Raw genomic sequence first — 26,150 nt, 5'->3', positions numbered from 1 at the left:
ATCTGAATATCTGCATCTTCCATCCAGGCAAAAAGTACCAGTAGCACATGGTGTAATAGGAAAACAAGCACCTCTCCTTCCAAAGCGGTAGAAAGCCCTGAGGGCTGCTCCACTGGGAGTTTTGTTTGTCCTTATCAAGATAAAGGAGTGTCCTAAATTCACTTTTACGAGGGATCTTATTCTACGTGCCTCTGCCGGTTGCTTGAGGAGGAAGGGGGCTTGCCTGAACTACTGCTTTGATTGGCTTCCCACACTGGGAAAACATCTCATTCTTGTAAAAATGATCTAAATACATTTTATAAAAAACATACTTTTTATAAAAAAGCATCAATTATGCAGTAATTTGGCCAGCTATATACAGCTGTAGAGTAGCTGTAGAGCTGTACAGTAAGGTCTCAGCATTGAGCAGTGGAGTCAGTAGCAGCTGAGTTGAGGCACCAGTGGAGCAGTACCCAGTGCTGTACAAAGCAATTATCATCTGCTATATCATGTTTATCCTACTCATGATGTTTTATAAACCACAAGCTTGAAGTACCAATTCATATGTGAATATTTTATTTCCATTCTTGGTTCTTATCACCATACGGAGGTTAAGTATGGCATAAATACATAGAAAATGGAAGTGACATCTTGTCAGACTTCTCCTCTCTGTACATCATCTCCCTGATGTGTTTTGGGGTCCTGCTGCAGGAAGGCACTTACCTGGCTCCAGGACTGGTTACGTCCCTGCTGTTCTAGACCCTTTTCCATCCATTGAGCTCACATCTGCCAGGAACAAATGCTGCAAGTGCAGCCCACAGAAAGGTTTTGTGGGTCTGTAGGTGGGACGGTCTGTCTTTCTAGCCTTGGGCAGCAGCACCTGATGCCCGTACAGCTGGGTCACAGAGCGACATTCCCACAGAGCTACCAGGCCATATCAGGATGAGAGGAGCTCTGGAGAAGCATGGGGGATGGCAAAAGTGTTAGGAGCCTAATTTTTTCGTCCTGACAGCAAGCTGATTTCCTTTCTGCCTCCTTTACCCCTGACTTCACTGCCTTGTTTGTTGATATCCTATGCAAGAGAGGGTGCAAAACACTGCAGAGGAAGGAGCACATCAACCTGAGGCCTGACACCTTTGCTGAGAGTGTAGGAGAGTCAGTCCTATGCAACTAACTAAGCAGGAGCACTTCACTAAGCCTGTGACACTAATGACACCAAGTGGTAGCAGTGGACCTTCAACCATACCGATCTGAGTTGGCTTCTCTTCACCAAGCTATTCCACAACTGAAAGGAAACAAATATCAGTGGTGAAGGTGGTTTATCTCCCTTTCTCTTATCTTGCTTCATTTCCTTTTCCCATCTCTGCAGTCATGCCATGGCCACAGGGAAGTCCAGGAGACTTGCCATGATCACCATGAAGCTATCCATGTTCTGAACTGATGCAGCTGCTGAGGGTCTGTGCAGGCTGAGGGCACCCCAGTAACCTGTCAAGTCAATGGCCCCACTGCAGCTCTGCTCATGGCGTGCAGAAGTTCTGGCAAATGTTGAGGCATGACAGCTCCATGCAGCAGCATGGAGCAGTAACAAGGGGACAAGTGTAAAGCTGAAAAAACTGAATGGTTTTCCGGTTTGTAATTTAAATTGAAGAGGGACTTGAGGCTTGGGCTTGAGTGGCTGCTTGGCATTAAGGGAGAAACAATGAAACAGCCAAGTGACGGAGTTGTAGGTGCAGCACCAGGCTGTGCAGTCTTCAGCCCCAGAGGTTTTTAAGACCCAAATGGAGAAAGTCCCGAGCTGATCCTGCTTTGAGCAGGTGGCTGAAATACAAACACGCTCAGATCCAGCAAAACAGTAATCATGGGGACAGGGCAGAGGACACCATTTGAGCTCTAAGAGCACCAAAGTACATGGTTTTCTCCATGATGCCTGGTCTTACACACAGCAGGGACACATCACCACCATCTCCATCTTCACTCTGAGCCTGCTCAGCACCTCAATCAGTACTTCAGCAGGCTTCCTCAAGTGATTTCATCACTGCCTGCCTGGACTATCACTAACAAGCAGTAATCAGAGGAGCGAACCAGACCCAGGAGTTTTTCGGTGATGCCCCTGATGCAGGTGCCAGGGAGGCAGCACACGAACCTACAGGTCGGGTCAGGTCTGCATACGGGGCCCTACGTTCCCCTGAGAAGGGAATCACCCACCACAATCACCCTTCTGTCTTTCCTGGCAGAGGCAGTCTCCAGGCATGGGGACAACTGATCACACTTAGGCGATGCATGGCAGATTTCTGCTGTGACATCCAGAAACCTGCTTGCCTTCCCTTAAACCTCCCTGGCCTAGATGTAAGCTGGCAGTCTCACAACACGGCACATTGTAAGACAGCTGAGCATCAGGTCAGGAATCCCATACAGCTGCCATTCCATCACACTGCCAGCTCTCAGGCATCTGGTCTTCTCCAGCATCAAATATGATAGGCTGTGCCATTGTTTTCCTTGCTTATTATTAGTTTATAAGCCAAGGCTTTGCTACAGCTAACAGAAGGCAGGCTGGGGGCCACTTGTATCCTAGCACACAGCAACAAGTCTGTGGAAGAAATAAGTTGAAGAGAGGTAGCTTCCTGGAAACCTCCCCCTTGGCTCGGTCCCACTCCCCTGAAGGACAAAGGACCCTAGCACTGGGGCATTTCATGGGTTTGTGGCAAACCAGTTGCAGAACATCTGTTTCTTTCCACAAAGGTCAGCCCTCAGTTAGCTGGAAAAAAGCTCATTTATTGGCCTAAGACCTGTAGGCTTCAGAGGCTAAAGTAAATTTTTTGAGAGCATTTGCTGCGTGGACCATTCTGGGTCCTTATTACTGATGAGCACTGGTTCTAGCTTGCAGCATCCAGGCAATTGCTGCCAGCAAACCCTATCAGTGATACATAAGGGAAGACGGTACACTCAATATTTTAAACACATCATTAAAAAAAAAAGTTAATAAAAAGACAGCCTGCCTTCTTCAGCTGTCCCCAAAGACCCTGGGGCTGCTGAGAGCTTAGCCGTGGGCACACACTGCACACCACACAGCCATCCTTAAGCGAGTACACTCCAACGAGGAGGGCTTATAGAGGATTGCTCCATTAGTGGGTGCTGTAAGAACTTACCCAAGTTTGTAATTTTGTTTTACATCAATAAGCAGGGGCTGCAGGAAGCATAGCCTATCACCTCCTGGCTGACAAGAGGCAGGAGCCTCCGTCCATTCTGCATTCTTCCTGCACAAGCCATGGGGTCTGCCTTTCTACCTCCCAAGGAAAAGTCTGAGCTAGCATCTGCAAAGAACTGGTTTTATTCACAGGGGCGCATCAGACATCAAGGAAGCAGAAAACATACAGGAAATATACAGGGAGGATCTGCTTTTCATACAAGCAATCACTATTAACAGTATTACAGAAAGAATAAATAAAAGTGATGTTGCTACAGTAACCCACAAGGATGATGCTCTCCACCATTTGCCATGCACAGCTTAGCCTTCCGACCTCATCCTTCACTGCTGTGCTTCTTCAATTTGAAAAATACTTCTCCAGTACCTTTGTTAGAAGCCCGGTCTCCTACAAGAAAAAGCACAACGGTGAGCCTCTAGTCCTCTGTGCTACCTCAGCTGCCATCACATACATGGGCATGGCCCTGGGTTAACACTGTGAAGTCCCAGCACACTGAGAGCCAAGCCCTGCCGACTGCACATGGTTAAAAAGATGAAGAAGAATCCCCATTTTCAAACCCCTTCTGCTCTGTGAGACTTCTGCTATCACTTGCATGGAACAGCGCGTGGGCTCCTGCTTTGTGGAGGGATATTTCGAGACAAATCCCACCAGCAGCAGGCAGGACCAGCCCACATGAAGCAAAGGATTTGTTTAATGTTTACAGGAGCCCAGAGAAAGGAAGAACCAGCTTATCAGTGATACTGCCTCAAAGGAAAAGATCTGCTTGGTTTTTGAACAGTAGCTTGCATTCCCTTGACAGTCACCCTGCAGCAAAGCACAGCTCTTGTGCTGAAGCACCAGAATAGCACTTAGCAAATTAGTTCTTGTCCTGTTGACCAGGAGGTCCCAAGGAAGGGAGAAGCATCTTTGCTTTTCTAAACTGCTTCAGGATGGAAGTGACAGACCCTGAACAGAGGGTGCACAGAGTTTCACAGCACAAAGCTGTTAAGCAGCTTCTCAGGCAGGCGGCAAACACAGCACGCACACCAGCTCAAGCACAGCCTGGCTGCTGACCCCAGGTGTCCAGCAACAGCCACAGGGAGGGAGACAGGAGGAAGAGTGGAAGGAATTTATGTTGCTGTCATGTAACCCACAAGAGCAAAAGAATTAAGGTCCCACAGAAAAGTGTAACAATGCTCAAAGGCACCAAGGAGGATTAATATCAACCAGCAGCTCAGAGGCATGGATGCCCACAGGGGTGAGTGGTGGTGGGGGGGGGGGGGGAAAAAAAAAAAAAAAAAAAAAGGAGCAAAAGGTAGAAGCTAGTCCAGAGGTGCTCAGGGTGTCTGAAGGACAGAAACAGATCTAACACCCAGCAAGGTGCCCACTTGCAGATTGAGGCAGGAGAGCTGTGAGGTTCTGGAAGGAGCTGGTGTAAGGTTGGAGCCAGCTGCATGCCAGGCACCGAGGATGGGGTGCCACCTCACACCCAGGCACCCTAGAGACACCAGGGCAGCTCACATACCAAAGACTGATGTCCAGCACCAGGTTCTAGCTCTGGCTCTACCTCCAGGGAAACAGAGACTTCAGCCATGCCCAGCTGTATCTTCCTTATAGAAAACCCTCTGTCATAAGGGGATTAGTTCTCTAGGAGATCCTCAGTTTACCTAAATCTGCTGAAATTGACTCAGGGAGGTGGCTTGAGCCACCAGTACCACTCAGGCTCACATCCCTGCAGCTCCACTCCACCTGTGCCTATCCCAAGAAGGGAACAGGAGAAAGCACTGCCTATACAGTGCTTCTAGATGACAGAAGCAGCTTTACCTGTGTTCAGCTACTGAATGGCTCCTCAAGCACAGCAGCTCAGTGGGAGCGCACGCAGGACGCACCTATGGGGATTTCATCCCTTCTAGGCTCTCTGTTACTTCCTGCTGTGAACAGAAAGGGCAAGACACCAAGAGGTAGCAAACGGACAGAACCACGCAGCCCAAGCAATTCCATCTCCACCTCCTGCGTGAGGATCTGTAGAGGTTTTGCTCCCAGGGGCTAACTTCCCACAAATTGGGAGAGCCCTGCGGGAAAAGCCACGCTAAGGAGCTAAAAAGGGGAAGCTGAGGATCTGCTGATGCAGTACAGGAGCCCCTGCTGCAGACAGGGCATGTGACTGCTCCCAGAGACCTGTTCTGCAGCAAAATAACACACACCTCACCTCTCCACAGGTGAAACTAACAACACCACGTGCCCCCACAGTAACGAGGCACCCTAACCACAGGGAAAGAGCCCCAGAAGGGGGAATTAGAAGACTAAAACCTTTTTGCGGACAGACTCTTTTTCCTGCACAGAGCAGTGTCCCTCTTGACCTTTCCCTACAAAGAGAAGGGAGGCGGAATTTCATCTCCCTGTCCTCACCATGACTGGATAAAGGGACATACTCTACATGGCAACTGCATCAGCCAGCCATCTTCCTGTGCATCAGTGGAGGATCCAGATGCTTGTTAACAACCCCTGGGCTGGAGATCACCTCATCCCCTGCTCAGCCCTCCAAACATCAGGACAACAAGCCCATGTTGAGCTGGACACAATCCTAGAAAGAGCAGAAGCGGGAAATAACCCTCCAGCAGCCGTGCAGGTGCTTCCATCTCCGCTACCTCCCTGCTCTGGGCGTCTCCCTCCATACTAGCCAATATTCACCTGGTCAGTGAGATCGTATTTTCCTTGGTTCTCATCCAGGAGTCTTTCTTGCAAGAGGATTTTCAGGAGTTCCCGGGTAAGCAGTTCCACCACGTCCTCCAGCAACGCTCTGAGTGAGGGACTGAAAGCCATCGGCACTCCCGGCTGCCCCGGTGCGTCCAGATGCGGAGTGCCCGTCACGCTCTTCTTCCCCATGAAGTGACCTGCAACACAGCGCGCTCGTGTGCCCCACGCGCCTGGGACTGGAGCAAGGACCTCAGCTGAATGAGCCAAGCTGTCCTCTGTACCGCACGCTGACAATCCGACACGAAGCACCAAGCAAACCGAACACCTCGAAGAGCCAAGCGCAGGGAGAAACCCAGCGAGCCCGGGGCCTCTCTCGGGGAACTTCCCTCCCGCCGATAGGAGCTCTCGGGCTAAAGGAGCAGCGGGTCGGCACCAGGAGCCGCGAGGAGCGCCGTGCCCCTCAGCTCTGCCCTCAGGGGCGCCGGGCACAGCCGGGACGTCACGGCTCTCAAAGCGGCCTCCCCTTCTCCGAAGGTACCGAGAGCTCAGGCGACAGCGCGAACCAGAGACCGCCCCAACCGCGGAACCCCGCGCCCCGCAGCCTGAAGCGATGGGCACCGACTCTCGCCCGGCCGCTCCGCCCCGCGGGCCCCCGGTACCTGTGGCCCAGAGGTTGCCGCGGGGGTTGACTTTGATCTTGGCCGCCTGGGTGCGGTGCTCGGCGAAGTCGAGGTGCACGGCGGGCCCCAACGCGGCGCCGCACAGCAGCAGCAGGAGGCAGCGCAAAGCCGCCATGGCCGCCCCGGCGGGACCCCGCTCCCCCCAGCAGTCGGCGGCGCCGCGGCCGCTTCAATTTATATAGAGCGGGGGGGCGGGGCCTCTTCAAGCCACGCCCCCTCGGCGAGCCGTCCCCGGCCGCTAGCTTCCCGCCCTCCGCGTCCTCTCGACGCGGCGCACGGGCTGTGGGAACGTCCCGAGTGGGACGGCACCCACCGAGACCACCGAGTCTGCCTCACCGTCAACCCCTGCACTGCGGTTTTGTCTACACTACAATCCCAAAAGAACCTCCCAAATGACCACAACGCAGCCCAAAATGGCACCAAAGCAGCCCCCAAAGGCCCAAAGGATGTCAAAACTGCCCCCAGACAATGTCCAAGAGGCCCAAATGGCACCAAAATGACTGTGAAACAATCCCCAAATGGCGCTAAACGATCCCAAAGTAACCTCAAAACAATCTGAAATGGCACCGAAATAATCACAGAATGACTCCCAAATGGCCCCCAGGGCCCCAAAATAACCCACAAAACAACCACAAAGTGGTGCTGCATGGGGTGGGCCATCGATTGCCGGACTCACGCACCGGGAACCCCTCCTCCTCTCACCCTCCCTGCACCATTCACTTACTTCGTTATTGGGATGGCCTTGGAAGACCCTGTCCTTAAACCTGCCAACCCTCCTGAGCTCCTTTACCCTTCGAGCTGCTTCCCACAGGATGCTGCTGATCCATTTCCCAGACACTGACAACTTGCTCCTGTCAGGGTCTTGAAGACCACTACTCCCTTTTCACTGCAGCCAAACCAGGCACAGATTATCACGTTTCCAATCAGTTTGTCTTCTTCTGTGCCCAGCAACAGCTACATGTCAGGATGAGGTCTGGTGAGGGTAACCAGCACCATAATCCAGTAATGACCCAAAACGCCGATAGCAATAAGGAGTGACTCAGGTCAAGTGAGGAAGTCAATCCACAGCCAGGCACTACTGGAGACCAGCGCTCAGAGCTCAAGATAGCGGCCGAGCTGCAGCTCGCTCCAGGCCTGTGGGCTCAGCTGGGAGCCACTGGGGCCTATTGGTGCCCTCAGAGCTTCTACCCAACACACAGCTCCCCTTTGCCAGAAGGTGTGGGTTGTGGGGGGGGCAATGACCCAGTTCCCCTGGGAACTGGCACAGGGAAGGCTCATTAGCAATGGCCTTCTCAGGATTTATTGCTGCTGGAGAGAAAAGATCTTGAGGCAATTCATTCCTCTCTCAGCTTGGGGTAGAGTCTGAACTGCAAACACAGCTTTAATGTTACAAGAAGGAAAAAAAGTATAAAACCTCATGTGCTCACAAGGTCCTCACAAGCTCTGTGGGAAGGTTTCACTCATGTCAGATGACATGATGCCCGAGGTCCCACCCTGATCTGATTTTTAATAGCTGGTGGCCCGGCAAGACTGGGTCTTGCTCTTGACACTGCACCACTGCACACGAGCAGCAGTGAGGATGAGCGGGAGGAAGGGTTACCTGTAGGATTAGAGAGGATGAAGTGATACCAATTACAGAGAGGGCAGAGAAACGAGTCCCGGGCAATTACAGCACCTACTGAAGTGTGATGGGGTTAAGTCCTGCTCCTGCCTGGAACTACAGTGCTCCTGAGAGATTAACGGAAAGAAGAAGGCAGCCCCAGGGACCAGGACTGTCACCTTCCAAGCAGCAAGAACCAGCACAGCATTTAAAGCAGGGTGAAGTCTTTTGTTCTGATCTGTTTGTAACTAGAAACACAACCTACCTGACACAGATCTTTCCTCTTTTTCAGCTGGAAGCTGCAGGTATTTCTCTCTTCTAGGGCGTGATAAAGGACTGCAAGCCAGGCTGGGAACAGGAAAGCAGGGAGCTTTTCTGTCACAGCATTGTAATAAATGCTATAACGCTGAAGTTACACTGCTTTAATTGCTGGACACAGAGGCTTAGCTGGACAGGGTGCAGGGAGATTTGATTAACAAGGGCTCATAACCCTGGTTTCAAGCTGAGGAAAAGCAACACAACAGCTGCTCAGGGACTTGGTGCAGGCTGGAAGTGGGTACATGATTCTGGGCAGCCAGTGGGTTTTTATAAAAAGCAGTGAAATGGACCCAAGCCCACTGCTTGCTGAGCAGCACTGTTGGTGCTAAAGGAAGCTGTGCAGTCAAGGTTTGAGAATACCAGTTTTGCCCTCTGCAGTGGTCTTGTTAAAATTGAGCTCCCAACACCAAAACACAGATCCCAAGCACAAAGCTTAGCACAGCTCACCCTCTTAAGTGGCATAATTATGGTCAAGCATTCTGGAGAATGTTGTGCAGGTGCAAAGCACCCCTGGGCAGGATGCTCAACAAACTGGGTCCATCCAGAGAGTGTTTTACCACACCTGGGAGTAACAACTGCAGCTGTGATCACACTGCAGCCAAATTACTCCCTTCCTGAGCAGGCAAGAGGGCTCCTCCCTCCACTGTCACCCCAAGATCAAGTTTCCACTAGATTTTTTAATCCGTACCTTCATTGCAAAAATACGATGTTCCTAATTCAGGAAAAACAGCTAGCACCCACACTTGGAGTCTCCTGCTTGGGAGAGGTTTGGTGACCCAAGTTTCAGCACGTGGGTCAGAAATTGTCACTACAATGCTCCTCCACGGCTTGCTCTCTGCAGCTCAGAAGTTCACCTTACCAACTGCTACTTGCTGCCAAAGGAATCTTCCCAGCTAATATATTTTTAAAAAAAGGCATTACAAATTCTATTTTAGAAATTGATTTTTGCCAGCAAAGGTCACCACACTGGCTTCCGCAGGTGGTACAGGAGAGTCGCCTGTCAGCCACCAAGTGCCTTGCAATGGAGCTGGGGAAGGACAGAGGTGACTCAGCATGGGCTGGACTTGTGATAGATGGCTTCGCCCTCAAGGCAGTGCGTGTCTGCACAGAGCTCACCACCCCCTTTCCTGGTGGGATTAACCCCTGGGACTGGGCCAGAGCAGCTGGCAGCCACCTCTCTGCAGCCCTACATGGATCCAGTCCTTCCCAGCTGCAGGAACCATTCCTTCTCACCCAAAGCAGCCTAAAGGATCTAGGGATCTTACAGCTTGCACCGTTGGTTTCCCCTGATGCCTCCAGTTGGAGGAAACTGCCATGGTATGTTCTACTCTCTATTTTTCCCTATTAATTCTCACTTGCAATTTATTTTCTCGATGACTACTGACCACTGAAATGACATTTTCATAGCACAATCTGTTACAACCCCAGCGTTCCAGATGGTAACACTTAACTCAGAACCCATTGTTTTATAAATAGAGTTAGAATTGTTTTTTTCCCCCCTGTGCACAATTTTGTATTTATGTACATTTGAATTTCATCTTTTTTATTGCCCAGTCTCTTTGCACAGTTGGCCTTCATCCACACCAACCCTGAAAAACTTTGTACCAACACCAAACTTCAGCATTTGCCTTCTTTTGCAGATCATTTTTGAATGTGCTGAACGCAATCTCCACACAGCTCCTTTGTGTTTTCTGCTACAGAAACAGATTGTTTCCTTCTACATTTTAGCAAAAGATTTCTCCTTGTAAGGGCCTCCTTTCGTATTCCAGGTCTCCTTCCTCTCTTTAGGAGCCTTCTCTGAGGGGCCTTGCAAATGACCTTTGGGAAATGCAGCTAGATGATCCCAGCAGGCTGACCTTGCTCACACCCCCCCGATTTCTTCAATGAGCTCCAGGCTTACTCTTAGATTAGGTCCTACTCCTTTCCAGCCCACTGATCTGGTATATAGCCTGCAGATCCCCACATGTCCAGCTCACTAAAAGTCCCGTGGTTCTTTTGGTGGGTGTTGCAGGACAGGCAAATAGCTCAATGCTTTCAGGTCCGTGTCCCATGGCAGCTCCATCCAGGCCCCAGGGTTTGTTGTTATCCTCTCATTCGCTAGTTTCTTTTGCAATTTATCATACTGATGGTTCCAGGAGCTGACAGCCAGGACACCTGGGGTGTCTTCTTCCTTATCAGTGAGCAAATCCAGTCTGTGTAGGGCTAATGAGAGTACTAACGGACCTGTGAAACTATTAACAAATCCAAATGTACCTAAAAGTGAAGCAAAATTTCACCAAGGAAAGCAAAACAGATTTTCCAGCAGCTCTGCAAAACAAACGTAACATAATCTGCACAGAGGGCCTTGTTAATGCTGAGCTAAGAGCAAGCAAAGTTAACAGAGCAATCTGGAAATGCCGTGGTTCACAGGGTTTAAAGCAAGGTCCATTTTGTTTCCTCAGTATTGAATTATGCTTTGATACCTTGGCATTGACGGATGCATCTCCCAGAGTGGCCTGGGAGGGACTCCGAGCTGCAGAGCTCCAGAAACACGGCGCAGATGCTTCCTAGCCCTGCAATATCCACTGGGAAGGAAAATGCATGCTCAAAACCAATGGCTCTAATAAAAAATAAACACAGAGAGCAAAGGCCTCAACCCCCCTACACGTCTCTTTCACAGAGCTCCTGGTGCCAATAAAACTCTTAGCAGCAGCTAAGTTGCTTCAGCATCTCCTTCACTGTTTCTCCGAAGCCATGTCAAATTTAAAGCCCTGTCATACACCCGAGGGTCTGTTTTGATGCATTTGCCTCTTGTTTGAAAAGACTGAATCCCTCTGTTACATTCATTCTACCATAGGCAACAATGGTTGTTTATAAAAGATAAAATTTGAAATCTCACACATCTTGTTTTTCAATTTTCATTTAAGCAGTAAATGAGTTGTGGTTTTCCCTGAGGTTTCCCATTCACTCCACACCCGCTGGACACAGTAGAAATAACAGCTTTGTAAGAAGACTTAGAGAAGAAAAATCTTGTTTTCTTGCAGGCAAATCCATGCCTAGATCAGAAGTGTCCCAACCAGAATTACGTGGCAGAAGACTGACATCCCTGTTTGAGTGAATTGAGGCTTAGAGAAATTAAATTGAAGTTCATTTTCTCCACATTATTTTTACTTCTGTCTCTCCAGAAACTGAAACCCTGCAAGGCTGGTTTCTATAGGAGAATGAGAGATTGGAGGGCAAAGGCAATAGCAAGATACTCAGCAGAGAGTGCTCCAAGAAGTGCTTTTAAATTATTAAAGAGAACTAGCAGAAAAGTCAAGAGATGTGGAGCCAGGCAGAGAGAGCAGGAGCAAGAGAGCATGCTTGCGCCATCCTGGATCACACAGGGTGTGCTTCTAATCTGTCCCTAATTAGACAGATCTCTGTGCAGAGTTCTGATTTCCCCTAAGGCTTAGGGAACACTGCTAGATCAAACATTCAGAAGACCTATTAGAACTGAACATGTGCATGAACAGCCCCGTGAGCGGAAAGGGATGGAAGCACTGCAAGGGAGAGCAGAAGGCAAAAGAGGCAGGAAATTGCCTCTAGATGCAATATAGGTGCTGTTTCCCCAGAACTGAAGAGGGTGGACCAGTCATCTACAAGTCATCGAGCAGTGACAGGAGCTGCTGACATGGATGGGAACTGAAGGCTGTGGCTGCCTGGCGTCACCAGGGTGCACCTGGCAGCCGGAGGACCAGAACCAGGACACCCCCTCCTCTGATTCAGCCCCTGAGTCACCCATACTGTTCTGACCTTCAGGCCGGGCTATGGACACAGCTGCTCTGCGTTTCCCCTGCTGCAGCAGAGGAGACATCTCTGCCTAAGCCACATCTCCTCCCTTGGCATCTCTGCTTGGGTCGTCCTGGGAGCTGCACGCTAGGTTTGCTGTCATGTGTTTCTCCAGCAAGAAGCAGTCTTCTAACCACGCATGGATAAGGCTTTGCCTTACAGCTTCTCCTTGGAAAACATAAGGTTGGTGTGTTCTGATTATAAAGGCAGTAAAACCACCATGAGATCATCCAGTTTTATTAAGGAAAGCACGCATCCAGTTGTCTTACAAATGCAGTCCCTAGAAACTTCCTGCTAAGCAATACGCAGCGGCAGATCTAGAGGAAAACAGGTAATGCTCATTGCTGTTTAACTGATGACTGGGCATTCAGGCATCATAAACACTCAAAGACAGCCTTCATCTCAAAGAGCTTCAATTTCCGGCAAGTTACTCCTCACAGCTCACCTCCCATCCATCACACTTGTCTGTATGCCTTGGATGTGAAAAAAGAGTCAGAATTCTAGCAATGATCAGAAGCACCCCAGCACTGCTTTGCTCTGAGGCGGCTACTGCCCCTGACAGAATCCGTGCACTGCAGAGCTGCGCCCTGAACTGCGGATGTAACCGAGCAGCAATTAGGCAGTGACACTGCCTACCAGAAAATCTGCTGTGTTTGGCTGTAACCACAACAGAGCCCGTGGCAGTCTTAGCCCAGACAGATTTTTTTTCCCTTTTTTTTTTGTCTTTATAAATCAGACCTTTCAACACCCACATAATTTACAAGTAAATCCCATTCCTGTTGTGACGCAAAGGTCTCCATGTTTCCTAAGCCACCCTGAGATCCTTAAGCCTCAGAGGCTTTCCTGCAGCAGCATCACCTTTAAAAAAAGAATAAAACCAAAATGAAACAGAAAGCCTCAGCCCATCTAAACAGCAAACCCCCGGCTCTGTGGGAGCACAGCAGAACTCGCCAGACTTTCCAGCATTAGCAACCAGCTGAACCAGAGATCCTGCACGCTCCATAGTTTTTCTGCTCCGCAAAGCAGAATAAGAGGTGGGGAATGGAGCCAGCAGCAGCTCTTTGTCATCCTGCCCCCACGTTCTCAGTTTGCAGCCTCTGCGGGCTCGTCCCCAGCACCTTCCCTTCCTGCAGTGGTAGGAGAGGTGTTAGAAGGATGCAGAAGGTGATGTGGGAGGTAGCACAGGAGCTGGTGGGTATTGGAGCTGCAAGTGGATTCACTGTGTGAATCCTCGTTCTTATTAGAGCCAACACCTCATTTCACAGCTGCAGATAACACAGAATCACATTCTCAGCTACACTGAGCTGGAAAGAGGCAGAAGATGGCCTGTAGAGGTCATTTCCCAAATCACACCATGGCCCTGATAAGTGCTGAAGCTGAGCTGGAACTATCCTACACTTTACCCAAAACACCCTGCGTTTTTCAAACTCTTCCTGCTCATTTGCGGGTCACTATGCAAGAGCAAAGCTGGAAAGGACCTTCCTGCACCCAGGTCTGCAGGGAGCGCGTCCTCAGTCACACTGACTGCTGACACCTGCTGCCAGCAGCCGGCAACACCTGCGGGGTGAGGGTGCTGCAGGCAGGACGGGTACATCACCATTTCCAGACATCTAAAAGGACCGTTTCTCATCTCTTGGAGCTGGAGTTCAGCAGGTGCTCTTTGAGAGCTAATTCCTGCATCCCTTACAATCAGAATTCCTTTGTGTTTTAGCCTTTTTTTTTTAAATTGACTCAGTGACAGTAACACAACTGCTACTGCGTGCTCAGGTTTTTGCAGAAGGTGTGAAAGCGAGAGAACACAGAGAACAGCACCTGAAGCAATTCCAGCAAGTTTTCACTGAGAAGTGTTGATTAGCAGACTTCAGAAGAGCTCAGCTCAATCCCCTATATGATCCCAAGTTAAAATAAATTCAAATTAATACACAAAGCAGTTCAAGACAAAGGTGAAGCAGGGAATGCAGAGCCAGTCTCGGTGCTACTTGCAAATGCAGAAACATTGCCCCAAGTCCTCAGGAAGGTGCTCTACAGCGGCAGTAACCCTCAAAGAGATTTTCTGCTGTCTCACTGCTGTCTAGGTTTGGCTTTGACAAAACATCCCATCCCTCACTCCAATATTTTGACAAACCGTATACCAAATTCTCTTCTCGAGTGTTCAAACAGTGGAGTGGCAAACACAGATTTTTATTACTGTTTTTTTCTTACTAATTTATGATTACTCAAAGAGCTGCAGGCTCAAGGCTCATTGCTAGCAGCTGGGCCTGTTTGTAGACTGTTTGCAGTGTCCCAAATACAATTTTTTGCTTCGGCCCACAACATTCTTCTCTACAAATTGGAAAGATATAGATTTGGTGGGTGGGCTGCTCAATCGATGAAGAACTGGCTGCAGGATTGAGTCCAGAGAGTGGTGATTAATGGCGCAATGTCCGGATGGAGATCGGTAACGAGTGGTGTCCCCCAGGGGTCAGTGTTGGGGCCAATACTCTTTAATATCTCCATCAGTGACATCAACAGTGGGGTCAAGTGCACCCTCAGCAAGTTTGCTGATGACAGCAAGCTGTGGGGTGCAGTGGACACAGCAGAGGGACGGGATGCCATCCAGAGGGACCTAGACAGGCTGAGCAATGGGCCAGGTGAACCTCATGATGTTCAACAAAGCTAAGTGCAAGGTCTCGCACCTGGCTCAAGGCAACCTCCACTACCAGTACAAGCTGGGGAATGAAAGGATTGAGTGCAGCCCTGCCAAAAAAGACCTGAAGGTCCTGGGGAATGGGAAGCTGGACATGAGCCATCGCTATACCCTCACAGCCCAGAAAGCCAACCGTATCCTGGGCTGCATCAAAAGAAGTGTGGCAAGCAGGGCAAAGGAGGGGACCCTGCCCCTCTACTCTGCACTGCGAGACCTCACCTGGAGTGCTGTGTACAGATGTGGAGTCCTCAGTACAGGAGAGACATGGACCTGCGGCAGCACGTCCAGGGGAGGGCCACAAAAATGATCCAAGGGATGGAACGCCTCTCCTACGAGGACAGGGTGAGAGAGATGGGGCTGCGCAGCCTGGAAAAGAGAAGGCAGCGAGGTGACTTGATAGCAGCTTGTCAGTATCTAAAGGGGAGCTACAGGAAAGAAGGGGCCAGACTCTTGAGCAGGGTCTGTGGTGACAGAACAAGGGGAAATGGTTTCAACCTCAAAGAGGGTAGATTTAGGTTAGACATAAGGAAAAAATCTTTTATAGAGAGGGTGGTGAGGCGCTGGAACAGGTTGCCCAGTGATGTAGTTGATGCCTCGTCCCTGGAGATTTTCAAGGTGAGGCTGGATAAGGCCCTGGGTGACCTGATCGAGCTGTGGTGTCCCTGTTCACTGCAGGGGAGCTGGACTAGATGGCCTTCAGAGGTCCCTTCCAACTCAAAGGATTCTATGATTCTGTGATCCTACTCAGGCAGCAAACCACACAGTTAAACCAACTGGCTCTGTTCAGGTGGGGATACCACAGGTCAGCACAGCTGCCGAGTGTTAAACAAAATGGCATCATGGACATAGCTAACAAGACAATGCACCTCTATAGATGGCACAAGCCTAACAAGGTACATATGCATGAAACCAAAAATAGACCATAAATGAGGTTTTGTCCTTGCCCTTCCTGACTGCTTTACCCTACACAAGCTGTGCATGATAGCAGTAATCATCTTCAATAATCCCTGTTGCTGGGCAATCTTTGAGCAGTCATGAAGAAGAGGATGCAGCGAAACGCAACTGAAGTAACACGCTGTGGCCTTGAACTGCCGGTAGGTTTTGCAAGATCAAGAGGAGAGCTGTCAGTCCTGGGACAACACAGGCAGGGACAGCTTGGCTCCTGCTGCCAAGTGACACAACCAGAGACAATGGTATGAGAAAGGTTAGGCAGCCTCAGCTGGAGGCAGCAAAGGCACCACGATCCTAATGCATGTTCTCATGAAGATCTGTCCTAACAAAGGGGAAATAAAATCTTTCCATTAGTCAGCACAGACAGCATGGAGGTAAGTTGCAATGGTCACACACTCAGTACAAGTGGCACAGATTTGTGTAGAAGCAGATACTACAGAGCTTCTGTGTCTCAGATTCTCCTCTGACACTTCTCCACAAACAAGATCACTAACCAGACCAAGAAGCTCACAAAACAAGCTGTTGCATGTGGTGATGAGAGGCGGCTTCTTTAAAACCTCTGGGCAGTGGGGGTTCAGACAAAAAGTAGCTTCCACGTGATCTGTAAGATGTGGCCAGCTGTGGGGACCCTGATCCCATTTCCAAAATGCAAAAAAAAATAATGACTATTGCATCCTACTGAATCATCTCTGCCAAACAGCTGTGGATGTTTCCCATCTCAAATCTTCTATTACCTTGGGCTGCACTGAATGTTTATATCTTCAAAGTAACCCTTTGCCATCTTCTGCCCAAAACACCTTGCAATTCTGAAGCAGAATATTTCAGTGTGATTTACAGGATCACAGAAATACTGAATGGATCTACAGCTCAGGACTGCTTATTCTCCAAAAAGAAAGGAGACGAGCAGCTGCTATTCTGCAAAGAGAGGATAAGTCAATTCACTGGGCTCTAGGAGTCAATTTGCAACGACAAAGACCACCCCTCCCCAGGGAAACTGGGCAATAATGAATAATGTGGCAAGATGCTGGGCGAGATGTAAAATCTTTATTCCAGTTCTAAAATGGAAAAAAACATCACCCCCACAGATCACCATTTGACAGTTCAGTCAGTATGGGGAGAGGTCACGCTTGACCAGCGGAGGCACAGACTTGAAGGACACAGTCCTGTAGGCACTTGGAGAGGAAGCTCAGCTTCAAAGTACAAACACTGAACAGTTTGGCTTAAAGTTTTAATATAAAAAACTCACTAAAAATGCTAAAATGTGACAAACCATTGGAAATACTGTGACAAACATTCGCCCTTAGGCAGTAAAAAACAAAACAAACCCAAACTGGCAAGAAGCTTTGAAATGTATGTTTTCTTCTTCCTCCCGGCACATCGGACCATCGTCTACTTAAAACGTTCATCTACAAAATCCACGGAATCTTCACTACGTACTTCAGTGCAACAGACTACTCTCGATGGACCAGCACAAATAAACCCAGTAGAAAGAGGACTGCATACTGTAAGAGAAAGCAGAAGAGACAAAGAGTGCACACTCACCTCTAAAGATGCAGCAACAGGATCAGAAGTACTGGGCAAACAGTTCTGCCCGAGCATGCAAAGTTCTCATAAAGTAAGGGGGAGAAAATGAAAAAACTCTTACCTTAAATTTTGGGTAATCATTCATTAAGATGGTCACTATTCCAATGTAGGGCACAAATCTACAAAAATAAAGACTCTATTATTTAAAAAAAAAAAAAAAATCGTATTCAAGAGCGCACACAGAACCTCTACTAGTGTAACCACTGATTTTTTCCTACATCAGCACCAGCCTTCTAGGTTCTTGGCACTCAAGGCCCAATGGTACCTTGGGGCAATCTGACCTAATTCAGCAGCGCTAGGAAAAGATGATCCACCTCACCCAGTGCTTGCATCTTCAACCAGGCTGGCTTTCCTGAGGGCCACCGCAAAAGGCATAGAGGCCTATCCAAAAGGCAGGTTCCTCTGGATCAAACAAGGAGAGTCAATCAAATCACTCATTTTTCATGATGTGCTGCAAGGGAATTCAACCAAATTAAACAGCCACCACCTGCAGCTTGTCACTTTTCCTGCTTCCCCAGCTCCTTTCAGCACAGTGAACCTCCACCCAGGTGCCAGCAGGTTTCTAGCAGCAACCACTGGGAATAAAACATTGGTGTAATATCAGCTTATTCTCTTGAGAGGAAGGAAGTAGCAATCAGTACCAGGTTTGCAAAGAGTTGATTCAAAATAAATGAATGCCTGTGGAGCTGCCTTGGGATAGACAGAACTGGCACAGAAACAGTGTAGCTTGTAGGGTCCTTAGAAACTGGTAGAGAGAAGACCAAAACCTAAACGAGCCAAGAGTCAGCTATCTACTTCCAATTATTCTAACACTCTTGATGGTTAATTAAAGTGACATTCTTATGCGTGATTTGGAATATGAAAAAAAGCTTAATGGTGAGATTATGTGTGTGAGATTATCAGGAAGATGAAGTTCAGACTGCGTTTGGGTACCTGAGCTGTCTTGTCTAACTGAAAGAAGGTCCTTGGGGAAAAAGGACAACTTCCAAAAAAAGGGGCCAAGCAAGCTGTGGAGATTAGACACGGGTGGTTGTTTCCTCCCATGAGGAAGAAATTATTGAGCAAGTAGGCTCTCAGGCCTCTAACAGCTCTGACGATAACCCGCACCTCTTGAGAACCTTACTGTGCACACAGGGGTTCCACATTAGAAATTCAGATCTCTCTTGCCTGGAAAGACTGTGACTCGCAAAAATAATTTTGACACAAATTCTCATTGTGCCTTAATGCCTGAGCATGCACTGCCTCTGCATCGGTGTCCATTCAGCATCAAAATCTCACGATGCAGCTCACAGCTTGATGCCTTCACTTGGGCCAAGCTCAGAACGGAACAACCTTTGTCTTTTAACTCTGTGGTACCTTCTGAAATGCCTTCATGCAGGTCACAAAAACCCAGTGGAGAGAATTCACTGGGAGAGGGGGATTAAGAGGATGCATTGGGGAAGAGCAGTACGAAAAGCTGCATCTTTCTCAACTCCACTTACCCTCTTGCTCTTCCTACTACGTCCTTTTTCTCCAGCCAGTGCTGCCCTCGTTTGTACAGACCTCTGTCATCCACAGCATTATTGTCTCCCTTTGTCAAAAATTTGATGTCACCGTTTTGCCTGGCAAAGATAAGTCAGAAAGATAAGTCAACTTTTTAAGAGCTGTTCTAAATAAGTGTGTTGAGACTAACACAAAGATACTAGAAGCAAACATGTCCTAGATGTTCTAGCAGGATGAAAAAGGGAAACTGCTGAATGCAGAGGAAAGAAGACAGTGTTTGGGAAAAAAAATGCAAACAGAAGAAAAAATTCTGGCTCCAGGCAAGCTTTTCTGCAGAATTTAAGAACAAAACCAGCCATTTCCAGTGAAGGTGCAGCTACTGTGCCTTTGCTTTTGACCTCTCGTGTCAATGCTTCTCTTGCATTATATACAAATGTTGAGTCCTGGGCTCTGTACTACTATTCAAAATGGAGTGGGGCCAGAGGAGGGCACGGAGATGCTCCGAGGGCTGGAGCACTTCTGCTATGGAGACGGGCTGAGGAGCTGGGGGTGTTCAGCCTGGAGAAGAGAAGGCTGTGGGGAGACCTCACTGTGGGCTTCCAGTACTTGAGATTATAAGCAGGAAGGGGACTGACTTTTTACACGGTCTGATAGTGATTAGGGCATGGAATGGCTTTAAACCAAAACTCAGGATATTTAGATGTTAGGAAGAAATTTTCACTCAGAGGGTGCTGAGGCACTGCAACGGGTTGCCCAGAGAGGTTGTGGATGCCCTGTCCCTGGAGGATTTCAAGGCCAGGTTGGATGGGATCCTGGGCAGCCTGATCTAGTGGCTGGCAACACTGTCCATGGCAGAGAGGCTGGAACTAGGTGACCTTTAAAGTCTCCTCCAACTTGAGCCATTCTGTGATTCTATGGAAATGAGGCTCTGGGGTTAAAGCATACAGTTCTACTCAGCTGCAGTCAGGAAAAAGCTGAAATGCAGAAATTATTAGGAAAGAGGGACAAAACAGAACAAACAATCCCATTATGATACTACATGAACTCAGGATGTGCCTACATTTTGAAGGCTTCATGTGGTTCTGAACCCTCTACATCCTTTTTGGAGAGAACTGGCCAAGGTTCAGAAATGGTTAACAAGGCCTGGAACCACTTCTGTACAAGAAAGAACAGACCAAGGCTCTTCAGCCTGGAAATGACAGAACTGACAGGAGATATGACAGCAGTCCCATGTAAGTGACACTGAGAGCTACAAACAAACAGCTTCTCACTGCCTCTTCTCATACAACACCTAGATGCCATCAAACAAAACCAGAGGTTACGGGTACAAACTAAACTATGTCCTGATGACAGAGTATTTTGGATGTCAAAGAATGACATCAGTAAGTGACCAGATACACACATCAAAAAGAAAATGGGGCTACTAATACAGAACTATTGCTTCTTGCTTGAAACCATAATTTACAGAAAGCAAGGAAATTATCGCTGTACATTCTCTTTAGTCTTTAATTCTTCATAAGGTGTATTAGTTAGCACATCAGAACCAGGATCCAGGAGTAGCTGAACTGTTGCCCTAACCTGGAAACAGCTGCTGTCCTACTCTGGCTTTACACATCGTGTTTTGCACTCTTCTCCCTCCTCCAGGCATTCCCACCTGGCTGGATGGACAACTGGCAACACTTGTTTCAAAGCAGCGGTTTGTGCCACTGCTTGGGGACTGGCCGTCCCCATCACCTCCCTGTGGTATCTGGAGGCAGATGCCGAGCAGGAACATTCCTGTTGCTCAGTTCTGTTGGCTCCCTCACAGAAACAAGAGGTCAAGTATTGTGCGGGAAAGCACGCGGATCTTCAGAGCCCCTGCTGTTTTCATCACAGACAAACAACAATCTGTGTTACTTGATATGAGAGCCTTGGAAGGGAAAAGGAGGAGAAAATAGAACGGATCTCTCTTCAAAGCACATCTGGCTCACAGTATGGAAATCGCAAAAACACAGCAGTTTACTTACAGAGTCTGGGAAAAGACAAAGACACCCAAAGGCGCAGATAATGGAGTTTCATTTCTGAAGAGTGATGGTGTAGGAGCACAACATCTTACTGAACAGCTTCTGTGCTGTACCATGAACCTGCGTGAGAAGCCCACAGCAGAGTTGCTCCACTGTTTGAAAGGTGAAATGAAAGCCAGTCTGGCTCTCCTGCATTGCAACCACGACGACAATTTTGACCACAGACTGTGTTTAGTCATAAAGAACGAACTGAATTTCATTCGGAACAATGAAGAAAAAGCTAGCAAGTAAAGAAAAGCTTTTCTTATTGAAACAATACTGATGTGAACTGGAGCCCCAGTTGCCACAAAACTGCAGAACACAGGGTATTCTGTTTTTCTTCATTTTGACACTCCTGTTAGCCTTCACTGAGACTTTTCACGATTTTCATACTCAGCCCGTAACTACAGAAACAAAGTGGACTCTGGCCATCCAGAGGAAATTCCTGAATTCAGATCTGTCACCTGAAAAATATTCTTCAACTAACGAGAGAAGCAACTGACACCTCAAAGTGTGAGCTGCCTCCAATGCTCACCCTCAGGTCACAGTACTCATTTTTTTTGTTTCATCTTTACTAACACAGGGATCAAGTTTGGGTTTGTCTTTTTTCTTTTAAAGCAATCAGAAGTACTGGAGAATGGCTTGACTTCACAAAATCTAGGATTGGTACTATGGTTCCACTAAAAAAAAAAAAAAAAGCACTGGATACCTCGTGTTGAGATAAAGCCAAGCAAAAAACAGGGTGGAGAATCTCTGGAGACAAACTGTCACACCGAGTGCACGTTTCTCCTCCTCCTTCCCAAAAACTGGCTGAAAGCAGAGAGAGAACACCCTAACTTTTCTTACCTCTTCAATCACCAGTCCAAGCAGCAGCTCTGGAGCCCAGATGAGACTTTTGCATGCAACAGGGGAGAAGGAAAGTAGTGTTTCACTTAAAAGAGTTCCCAGGACATCTCAAAAAGCGTGTGTGCACTGTTAGATGGCAAATTTACCGCCTATACCAACCTTATTTTTTAAATTAATTCTATCAAGAACCAATACTTTGAAAAACGACTAACCCACTACAAGTCTTGGGTGTAGATTCAATCTGTACAGCAATCAATCTTCTATGCCTACAACATTCTCGCAGTCAGGATTTTAGCTGAACTATTTTACGTGCATGAAGCTGGTTGAGCTTGAGTTGGGCCAGGAGAGCAGACCAGATGTTCCAACAGCTGTGGCTGCCACAAATGCTTGGGAGAAGAGAACCTCTAACCCATCAACTTCATTGGTTTACAGCAACCCTTGAACGCCACCTTTACATATAACGCAAGCGATTCATTAAATCTGGGAATGGATCTCTGAGCTTTGGTACAGCTCCAGTTCATTCATAATGCAGCAGGCATTTACTCAGCAGAAAGAGGCTGGGACCCCGTTCAAATGCTGGCCTCTTCTCAGAGCTGGCCCGAAGAAACAGGGATTCAGTTCAAGGTTTAGCCTTCGCTCACATCTCTCCCAGGGCTGGCTCTTACCCCCACCAACTGCTGGCCCTTGATCAGTCACACAGCCAAATAAGAAGGCTCACAGCTGAAGAGGAAATCTTGCTTGGAAAACCAAACCCTGTTCAGTAATCAAACCAGAATAACTGTGTTTCAGTCCTTCAGACATGCAACCTGCTCAACATTTTGAATATGAAGTGTACACGGATAATGCAGTGCACCTAGACACTCCAATCATAATGATGCTCTAACGATTCCTACAGAGAAGAAAACTTTGTACAAAAACACCCTGCCCCTGGATAGGTCCCTAAAAACTTTAAAATACTGCATGCTGCACTGAAAAAGCTCTTCACGGATAAAGTTCTACTTCAATAGTCACTTAACACACCCAACTATAACCATACCTAGAGGAGACAACACAGCAAAGTTACATGGCAATTTGGGATGGAAATGACAAGAGATGCTAAGCGACACAGGGAGTTCGGGATGCTGGGACAGACTCCCCAGCTTGTGAACTCTGCCAGCTGACCTTCATAAGGAAACCAAAGGAGATAGATCTGAACTGTTGGAAACTTTGACGTTGCTTCCTACAACACCTGGATATCTCTTGAATGAAGTTCCACCCATTCACTTAGCCAAGGAGATGAGGAAAAAGACAATTAATTCAACAATTGCAACAAAAGCCCCCCAGATTCTTAACATACTTCTCGTGAATTTTCAGGACACGATGGACTATAGGAATTTCCCTTCCTTCTATCCTAAAGACCACAATTTCTCCCACTCTGATTGGATCTTCAATTCGGTTCGTCAGGAACAGGAGATCTCCTCTGTGAAATGCGGGCTCCATGCTTCCACTGAAAAAGAGAAGAGGAGCAATTGAGCAATATTTAAACACTGAGAATCAGGCTTCAACGTTTATAGCCTTCTAAGAGAAAGCCTGCAGTGACCTTAAAGAAGAATGCCTAAGAAAATGGCACAGACTGGGAGAAGCGGCATGTGTCTAATCTCTCTTACATTTGGATTTTCAATCACTATACTAGCAGCAATTCGGACTTGGTGGAAAAAGACCACTGCCAGCGGATAGGGTTAAAATCATACCAGCAGAAAAGACCTTATGCTCTCTTCTTAATAACAGGGCTGGCAAGGAGCAGCATCTTCTCTACAAGCTCTGAATTCATTGTGCTATGCTGGCAGTACTGGAGTGGTGGGGAGCTTTTTATATATATATATTTTTTTACAGGTAGATAGATGGTCCTTGAGAACAAAGCACTGAAAACACACAGGCTCTTATGTTCCCATCTGGATCAAACAGATGGGTGTGCTAAAAATTTGTTATTGTGATTCATCGCTTCACTTAACTATCTCATTCCAGGCACTGCTATTCATGCTGTTTTTCTCTTGTCTTGTAAATGGCAATTGTTGCCAAATACTTAACCTTCCTAATTCCCGATAAATAACGCAATACAACAGGAAACAATGAACTTTCATTATTTTATCTCAAGACAGTAGAGATGCTGCTGTTCAGGAGATAAGAAAAGAGAACCTGACCTAACGGCCCATGTCTTACTCACTGGGAGGAGCAGCGCAAAACATCTCCCCTGAACTTCAATGGATCCATCAGGAGTGCCACTTGCTTTGAAGCCTTTTCTTTTTGAGTCTTGTTAAATGGCATGCGGTAATTAACACTGATGTAAAAATGCACAGAAAGGCCTACGCGGCCACAGAACAGGACACGTGTGATACCCACACAGCACCCAGCTGTCCCAGGACCCAGTCACTGCCCAAGAACTCCATCAAGAGGAATTTGTCCCAGAAAGTAGGAGGACACAAGTAGCAGTGGTGGTACCCATGACATCGTGCTTTTGTGAGGCAACATACAACATCTGAAACATATCTTGTTACGGTGATATCACTTATTTTCAGCCAGACGTGTATGAGGGTATGGCTGCAGCTCTCTTTCTTCCAGCTCAGTGGAAGGCCAGGGAAAAAAATAAGCAGCCATGAAAGAACAGTTAGTGGATACCAGTGAGGATGTAACATAACATGTAATAACACTCATCGCTAGTGGCAAACCAGGTCCTACTTAAAAGAAACTCTTCTTTTCCCCGTAAGAATTTATTTGCTGGCATCTCAAAGACGTCAACCTCTTTTTTCATTAATCAAGACTCATTGCACTCTTCAACTATTCACACAGCAGCAACAAGAGAGGCGGACAGGAGGTAACTGTGCTGCGATGCTCTGCTGCTACAGCCTCTACAGCGGGATGTGCTGCCAGCCTCGGTGACAAGGCGAGCCCTGCCACAAACATTGCTTTCATACAGCAGTGACACCCCAAGCAGTGTGTCCATCGCTGGTGCCAGGCCTCTTGCTTCAAGGCCTTCCTTTCCCATGCTTCACCATGCTGCCAAGCGTTTTTCCACGAAGTTTGAGAGAACTCAGAAGCGCCTGGATTCAGCTCTTTGATGTTCTCTAGTTCCTTCTCTGTCCCTCCTCCAGGACCACCCCGTAACATACACATTCGACAGCTGACAGAAAGAGAAGATGCTGTTTTTACACAAGGTGGCAAGTTTCACCTTCCTGCTTCAAAGAACCACCAAATAGCTGAGCTTGAAGGGGACCCCTGTGTCCATCTGGCCCAGCCCTGCCCAGCAGGGACACCCAGAGCAGAGTGCCACCGTCCAGGTGGCTTCTGAACATCCCCACGGATGGAGACTCCACAGCCCCTCTGGGCAGCCTGGGCCAGCGCTCCGTCACCCGCATAGTGCTCCCTGACGGTCAGACAGAACCTCCTGCGCTCCAGTTTGTGCCCAGCACCTCTTGTCCTGGCACTGGCACACTGAGCAGCACCTGTTCCCTCCCTTCAGGCATTTCATCCTCTCCCCTGTCTTCCAGTGAGACTGACGATTCTTAGAGAGGCTTTGCTCAACTAGGACCTGGCAGCTGGGACGGACGCAGGGGCCGTGTCTCTAGAGGACATCCTCCAGAAGGCCGGACACTCCGGGCATCGCCATCACCAGGACCACGGCCACGACCACAACCGCGACCGTGCCCCAACCGTACCGCGCCCACCACCAGCGCTATGGCCGCGCCTTTACCTCAGCACCACCACGATGGGGCTCTCGCTGCCTGTCATCACCATCAGCCCCTTCCAGATCATGAGGGCGGACGAGACGATCATGCCGAAGTTCAGCACCTGGTAGTAGAGCTGGGGGGGAGGAGAAGGGGTCGGCGGGGTCAGGCTCGGCCGGGGCCTGGGAGTGCCCGGTTCCGCCCGCCCCGCCGCGCACCTGCCGCTTGTTCATGCGCCGCACATCGTCCAGAAAGTCCAGCGACAGCATCGCGGGCACCACGGCGGGGGCCTCGCGCCACTTCCGCTTCCGCCCGCGCGCTCAGCCGCTTCCGGCCCCACCCCGCCCGGGAAAAGCGGGGGAGGCCCCGGTGGCGGCAGCGGAAGGGGGAGGGGGCGCTGTGGGGCTGGAGCCAACAGGGGCTGACGCTGGGAGGGGAGGAAGGGGGCAGGGGAGGTGGGATCGGAGAATCATGGGATCCCAGCGCGGTTGAGTGGGAAGGGCCTCCAGCCTCAGCCCTGCCGCGGGCTGCCCGTCCCCAGCTCAGGCTGCCCGGGGCCCATCCGTGGCCTTGTCACCTCCGGGGATAGGGC

General features: G+C 48.7%; 2 protein-coding genes across 7 annotated transcripts; both read right to left on the bottom strand.

Annotated features, from left to right (window-relative positions):
- On the bottom strand, window positions 3,292-8,391 carry NMB (neuromedin B). 5 transcript variants are annotated; one of them, XR_002441891.1, is made up of 4 exons: window positions 6,518-8,391; window positions 5,853-6,055; window positions 4,986-5,092; window positions 3,292-3,569 (listed from the first exon to the last, which is right to left on the bottom strand). XR_002441891.1 is itself a non-coding variant. In XM_021407653.1 (3 exons), the coding sequence occupies exons 1-3, from the start codon at window positions 6,651-6,653 to the stop codon at window positions 3,522-3,524; spliced, it is 387 nt and encodes a 128-aa protein (XP_021263328.1). In that variant the 5' UTR covers window positions 6,654-8,391; the 3' UTR covers window positions 3,292-3,521. The 5 variants fall into 5 exon arrangements, 2 of the variants coding, with proteins under 2 accessions (XP_021263328.1, XP_021263329.1); XR_002441892.1 differs by lacking the exon at window positions 3,292-3,569 and adding an exon at window positions 5,571-5,745 and having other exon boundaries at window positions 4,985-5,092; XR_002441893.1 differs by lacking the exon at window positions 3,292-3,569 and adding an exon at window positions 5,594-5,745 and having other exon boundaries at window positions 4,985-5,092.
- SEC11A (SEC11 homolog A, signal peptidase complex subunit) lies at window positions 16,929-25,918 on the bottom strand. 2 transcript variants are annotated; one of them, XM_021407083.1, is made up of 7 exons: window positions 25,777-25,918; window positions 25,585-25,694; window positions 23,194-23,343; window positions 20,976-21,092; window positions 18,969-19,088; window positions 17,549-17,606; window positions 16,929-17,405 (listed from the first exon to the last, which is right to left on the bottom strand). In XM_021407083.1, exons 1-7 carry the CDS (start codon window positions 25,825-25,827, stop codon window positions 17,355-17,357), a joined length of 657 nt encoding a protein of 218 aa, XP_021262758.1. In that variant the 5' UTR covers window positions 25,828-25,918; the 3' UTR covers window positions 16,929-17,354. The 2 variants fall into 2 exon arrangements, with proteins under 2 accessions (XP_021262758.1, XP_021262759.1); XM_021407084.1 differs by lacking the exon at window positions 20,976-21,092.

Source organism: Numida meleagris, chromosome 9 (genome assembly GCF_002078875.1).
Source record: "Numida meleagris isolate 19003 breed g44 Domestic line chromosome 9, NumMel1.0, whole genome shotgun sequence".
NCBI classification, from domain to species: Eukaryota; Metazoa; Chordata; class Aves; order Galliformes; family Numididae; genus Numida; species Numida meleagris.
The sequence above is the reverse complement of the archived record's forward strand: the minus strand, read 5'-3'. Positions and strand labels throughout refer to the sequence as shown.